Source organism: Euleptes europaea, chromosome 2 (assembly GCF_029931775.1).
Source record: "Euleptes europaea isolate rEulEur1 chromosome 2, rEulEur1.hap1, whole genome shotgun sequence".
Classification (NCBI taxonomy): domain Eukaryota; kingdom Metazoa; phylum Chordata; class Lepidosauria; order Squamata; family Sphaerodactylidae; genus Euleptes; species Euleptes europaea.
Window position 1 is genome coordinate 89,185,075 of NC_079313.1, and position 6,447 is coordinate 89,191,521.

At 48.0% G+C, this 6,447-nt stretch overlaps 1 protein-coding gene across 1 annotated transcript; it reads right to left on the reverse strand.

Moving 5' to 3' along the window:
• Window positions 1-281: 281 nt before the first annotated feature.
• On the reverse strand, window positions 282-6,186 carry PPP1R15B (protein phosphatase 1 regulatory subunit 15B). The gene is made up of 2 exons (XM_056844828.1): window positions 4,900-6,186; window positions 282-584 (listed from the first exon to the last, which is right to left on the reverse strand). The coding sequence occupies exons 1-2, from the start codon at window positions 6,184-6,186 to the stop codon at window positions 372-374; spliced, it is 1,500 nt and encodes a 499-aa protein (XP_056700806.1). The 3' UTR covers window positions 282-371.
• Window positions 6,187-6,447: the final 261 nt, after the last annotated feature.

Consider the following 6,447-nt stretch of genomic DNA (forward strand, 5'->3'; position numbering starts at 1 on the left):
ATTATTTACAAACTTTAAATCAAAACTGTGTGGCTGGGCTTGAAACCCAATAAATATACTTTCAAAATATTTTCCCTTTTAAAAAGTGCAAAACTCCACTTATATATGGCAAAGAGAGGCATCTCTGGACTGGCTCCTGCCAAAAAAGACACTGAGTTTTAAAAAGGAATAGTTGTGCACTTGATGTTACCCAACAGAGTTTATTTCAACACCACATTCAGATACATACACATTTGTTGGCAGAGTACTAGAATGTGGTATTATTTCTGTTCCACTTGTAGGCAGCTGCCATTTTATTAGAAAAAGTGATCTTTTGCGAGATGTTCATGAGTATTATTAAATGTGTTAATTTTTTACAGTTTATTAAGGTGCTAGAAAACATCAAGCTTTCTGTAACACATTTCCTGGAGCCTTTGTATTATTCGCTGTCTGTGCTCTATTGTTAAGCAGTACCCGATAGCATCTTCAGTTTCTTGAATTCGTTTATGGAATCTGCAACCATCACGTGCAAGTTCTTCCCAGGGTCCTTTGCGATCTTCTTCACTGCTCACGTAATACTCAGTAACTTCTTCTAAGAAAGTCACCTATAATAGATTAATTAAATCTAATTATGCAAATATTTTGTGCAGCATCTATTTTTATAATGCATCATTTAAAATACAGAATACACAGACCTGCATATTTATCACAAAGTATAAGGAAAAAAACAGCACACGGCTATGTTGTAACACAATGTGTTACAATAAATATTACAAAGAACAATTCTCGTTTTCTTTTTACATATATATATATATATATATATATATACACACACACACACATTAATCAAGAACTATATGCAAGAACTATATACATATAAAAGGCTCTTGTATATCTGAAAGCGAAAGAGACCAAGATATATGAAGCTCTCAAAGAATGGTGAAAATTCACGCTGTGATGAGACGCCTAAAGCAAGACCCCCTGTCAGCCTGCGATTTTCAAGAGGGGCAAGCTGGATAAGCTTCTTCACCCAGAGATAGGAAGCCCTGGCAAATACAGATATGGTGGCACTGGATTGGATAGTCATGGCTGCAGACTCGTGAGCCTTCCTGGCCAAGGAGTCTGATTTCCTATCCAGTTGGTCACGGAGAGAACCCACCCCATCCTCAGGGACAAGACCTGGATTCTGGAGATCTGCTATAGGGGCATCTACTAGATGAACCTTTAACATGCTCATCACGTGAGGGGCCAGATTGTAATACTTCCTGACATTTGGAGTAACCTGTTTACTGGAAGAAGGATTTTCCCACTCTTTCTTGACTGCCCTCATAAAGAATTCCGGAAAGGGCACCAGGTTATTTTGGAAAGGTTATTATCTCTAGGAAAGCATTCCTTAACCCCTTGTTTATACTTAGGCTTGGGTTCCTCAGAGGGTTCTTGATCCTCATTTAAATCCAGGGCTAGAAGAGCTTTTGCTAGCAAGCCCTGAAAATCCTCTCCAGAGAAAATCCTTGGCTGATGATCATCTGGAGGAACCTCTTCATCAGAATCAATTTCCCCTTCTTCCCTATCTTCCTCGCCTGAGTCATTGACGGAAGATACGGAATCACACTGGCCTGTATGGACAGGCTCTGCGGAGGGGAATTCAGCCTGGCCTGTATGGGCAGGGGCTAGAGGTTGTGCCTTCAAGTCCGCTTTAGTGGGCCATTGCTGAGTTGTAAAGGCCCCGGAGGACTCATCAATCCCTCCAGTCTCGGTGGAATTGAAGGATTGTGAGGCAGAGGTGGATGGGGACCCACAGGGACCCGACCATGGGAAGGGGGGCAGGCGCATTTGGTAGGCTTGAAAGGCCTGCCATTGTCTCTGTAGGGCTACATTAACGAGATCATTCGCCTGCTCACTGGTTAGAAAACGCCCACCCGCTGCTTCTAGAGAGGGGGGGGTACGTTACCACCTCCCGGTGGGAGACCTTGAACCGCTGTCGGAGTGGGAGCCGCGATGTTGCTAGGGACCACATCCGAGGTTGGAAGTGAAGAGGCGGGGGATTTCCCCCCGGCTTTTGCTCCTGCGCTGCTCTTGAATCCGCTCGAGGCCTGAGGCAAAGGTTTCCCCCACCCCCGGTTTTCGAGCCTGCGCTGTTCTTGGGGCCACGCTTTCGTTTTCGGAGGCCGGCAAGGATCGGCGGGGCTTTTCGCGCTTTTTTGGTTTTGGGCTGCGCCGCTGCTTCCTCGCCGCTCTGGTGGGAACCCGGTGAGTCTTCTTTCCCCAAGGATCCGACCTTGCAGTAGTTGGGGAAACGTTGTCCCTCTGGGTGGATTGGACTAGCCCCGACTGAAAATCTTCCACAGAGAGGAGGTCGTTCTCCCTCTCCAAAATGGCATCCGCCATGTTGCCTATACCCACAAGCCCCGTAGGAAGGGGAACAGAGGAAAAGGTAGGGTAGGAGGCTAGGTGGACACAACTGGTCAGGCAGGGGACACGAACAGCCACAGGATGACAAAGACAAATAGGAAAGGAAGGAGAAAAAGATCTATTCTAGCCTAAGACACGGAGCTGTGTCTAAACACTGCTCTCCCCTCAGAGGCAGGACTAGAACTGAGTTCCGGTAGGCTGGTTTCCCGCCAAGGGAGACAGAAAGTTCAGAGCGGAGCAAGGATAACCACCCACAGCTCAAGGTGCTCTTGCCTCAGAGGAGAACTAGGCTAATCTACACTGCTTTCCTAAAACAGGTTCCTCCACAATGAACACAAGTACTCCTACATATTAAACATATGTATGAGTACTTATATATTAAAGCACATTAGGACCTACTTACAACCCACTCATATTTTGTTTTAGCCCTTAAATTAAAATGTATAACTACCTTCACACTAAAGGTGAGACACAAGCATGCTACATAGTTACATCAGCTATTCCCTCTGTGCTTTATCACTTTCGTACCTTTTACATCATTCTAAAATGCTCTCTGGGGTGCCATTACCTGGTCATGTAATATGATGCTATATATTGCATACAGATTCTTGTTCATTTACTCTGTCACTAGAAAGACATGCACAAGAGGTTTGAAATTTGTTTTGACAGAAGTTACTGCAAGTGATTTACAGGGAAGGTGAAACTAAAATGTATAATTTTATAGCTCCAGGGACTTCAGAAACCCCATGCCTGAAAAGCAGCAAGATGATACTCCATGAAAATCTAGACACTATGCATTGCTATGCATAACAATGATTACTCCTTAACCTCAAGGGCACAAAACTGAGGAGAACTGCAAAAATATTCCAGATTTCCAATTTAAATGAAGTGATAAATCCTTCAACTGAAAAAGCACACACAAAAATTTAATATGTAACTAAAATCAGGTTTAACTTCAGAATTTGGTCACATGGTTTCTTTCAAGTTAGACATTTCTCAGTAATTTGAAATCCTTGCATAATTCAACTACATTCTATCAGCATATCAACATTCATACTTGCTTCTATGACATTTATTTGGAAAATGTTTACGCCTGCTCTCCAGGGAACTTGTCTGAGAGAACATTACAATACAGTTCCGCTCAAAAAAAGATGATAGAACAGATTAATAGTACAAGCCAAGCAATGACATGAAATTGCTCTGTAAGGGACATGCTACTCCATGGCACAGCACAGTGGTAATCAAGGATGCTTCAGACTCAGGGTATTATTTGGAAAGTAGATTTACAGTGCAATCCTAGAAGTTGCACCCTTCTACAACCACTGACTACAATGGATTTAGAAAGGTGTTTAGGAGAACATCATCAGTGCTCCAAACACTTGCAAGCCATACAGAGGCTGTTTTGGCTCACTAGTGGTCCTAAGCATGATCAGGGTCTAAAAGGACCAGGTGGTTGCAGAAGCAGATTCCCATGCTAGTTGGTACAACTTCCAGCATAAAGTCACATCAGCCCAGTGGGTGAACTGACATAAGTGTCCTTGCAGAACTTGATACATGGTACACAATTTCTGATACTTAGATGAAAAGGATGGTGCCTAGTGTTCCTGAGAATCAAGCAATTCATGCCTAAGAAATCAACAAGATATGACAAAATGATGGGACACCCTGAAACGCTCTTCAAAGCAACTTTACAAAGAACAAGAGTGCAATCATAGCTCAGCAATAAGTTAGAAGAGATCACATTTTTGGGAACAAGCCTGTAGCCCTAATGCACGAGCTTTCTATTCTGATTATTTTGGTATCATATTAGCAAAAAGTTTCTTTATATTTATATATTATAAGAAATAACACTGTGGAGTGTTTCACACCCAGTGTACATAGTTGCTCTAAAACATGATTTCTCATTGCACATTGGAAATGGAGGAGACACATTCCCACATTATGCTCTATATGTTTCCTCCCAGCACCAATATTAATAATCAGTGTCAGAAGAGAAGTATATAAAACACATCTTTGCAAGTTATCTTGGCAGAGCTCAATCCGTTAGATAATCATAAACTCACCATTTTGTACCTTAATTTTCCAGTGTGCTGTGAAAGACTACACTAGGAGTTCACATAAGAACATAACAAGAATATAAGAAAAGCCATGCTGGATCAGACCAAGGCGCATCAGATCCAGCAGTCTGTTCACACAGTGTCCAATCAGAAGCTTCTAGGAAGCCCACAAACAAGACTGCAGCAGCATCCTGCCTGTGTTTGAAATTTGTGTTGACAGAAGTAAAAATTTTTTTTGACAGAAGTCACATTTTCAGGATTACTGCATAACTAAACAATTTAGGTTTCAGTTGTATCCTATCGCTGCAATCTTACCAGAGACAGGCAAGCATGTTTACCTTCATTGTATGCTGCCCTGAAGGGCCATCAGGCCATGCAGGGACATATATAGTAGACACCTATTAGAAAAATATCTCATACACAATGAAATACAAACAAGTACCTCCCATACCTTTTTGTTCTTCTTGCACTTTTCTCTAGAAAGGATGCCATGCGCCAGAGTTTCCTTGATCTCAGGCTGCCGGTTATCAAGCATATGCACTTGACAACTAAGATAGACGGTCCGCTGAGAGAGGCCAAGACACTTCTCCGTTGGGCCTTTCAAGTCATGCTTCCTTTTCTTTTCTGCAGTCTGAAGCCGTGCCTTAAAGTTGAAAGGATTATAAGGGTCCTCCGAGTGACAGAAAGAGTTCCACAACTTCAGGTTTTCAGACTCATCTAGGCAGCTGGACTCCCAGTCATCTTCCTCCCCGGCGCTTTCCGTCCAAGAGGAAGAATCGTCCACATCCTCTGCGCTACCTGGCTCGCCAGGAGGCTCTTTTTTGGCTTCCTCCCCAGCAGTCTGAATAGCAGCTGTGAAGTTCTGGGGGTTGTAAGGATCTAGGCTGCGAAAGGAGTCCCACAAATGCGCGCTCTCCCCCTCCTGGCTGGCCGCGTCAGATTCCGAAAGGGAACCTTCGCTGTCAAACCCGTCATCGCCCTCCTCGTCCCCATCCCAATCTTCCTCCTCCTCCTCCTCCTCCTCGCTCTCCTCCCCGCTGCAGGCGCCCCCCAGGATGTAGTCGATCAGCTGGTTGGCACAGGCCGGTCTGGCCTCCACCGGCAGCGAGTCTTGCTCTAAGTCAGAGTCCTCGTCGGGGACGCGGCTGGCCCCCGCCCCGGCCTCCTCGCAGGGATCCCCCGCAGCGGGGCCCCCCCGCGTGCTTCCGGGGTCCGGCCCCCCTGGCCCTGGCTGGCAGCAACCCACCGCCCGCCCCGCGGGCTCTCTCAGCGCCCGGGCCTCCCGCTGCAGCTCTTCCTCCAAGCTATGGTAACCGTAGTCGGGATCCGGCCCGCCCAGCGCCGCCTCGCTGCCCCGCAGCTGCCGCCAAATCCCGGGCAGCTTGGAGCAGCCATGCCGGTCTTCGAGCAGCTGCTCCCAAGAGGCGCCCAAGGGCCGCGGCAGCGGGCTCCCGTCGGCGCCGCCCAGCACGAAGGACGAGGAGGAGGAGACCAGGCCCAAGTGGTGCTTGACCAGAAGCGGGGCCAGCTCGGCCGCTCCCCACCCGGGCAAGGCAGGCTCGGGGTCGGCGGCGTGGGCCTTCAGCAGGAGGACGGAGGCGGGCGGGCCGGGCAGGAGGCGCTGCAGCAGCTGAGAGAAGAGCCGCGGCCACGAAAACGGGGCGTCGGGCTGCGGCAGGGAGGACGGGCCGGGGCCGAGGCGGGAGCTCGCCGGCTCCCGCTGGCTGCTCGGCTCCATGGCGGGCTGGGCCTTACCTCAGCCGACCCTTGCCGCCCGGGAGGTTCCTGGGCTTCCTCAGGACGCGGTGACCTCCTCCCACGTCAGGCCACGCCATGTTCCCGCTGAGGCAAGAGGGTCGCCTCACTCGTTAAGTGAGGAAGGAACAAAATGGCGGCCGCCCCACCGCTCGACGGTTGAGCCGCGGCGGAGGAGGGGGGGGACAGAAGACCCCGCGCACGGCTCGCGAGCGCGCAGGCGCACCTGACGGTTGCCGCTGAC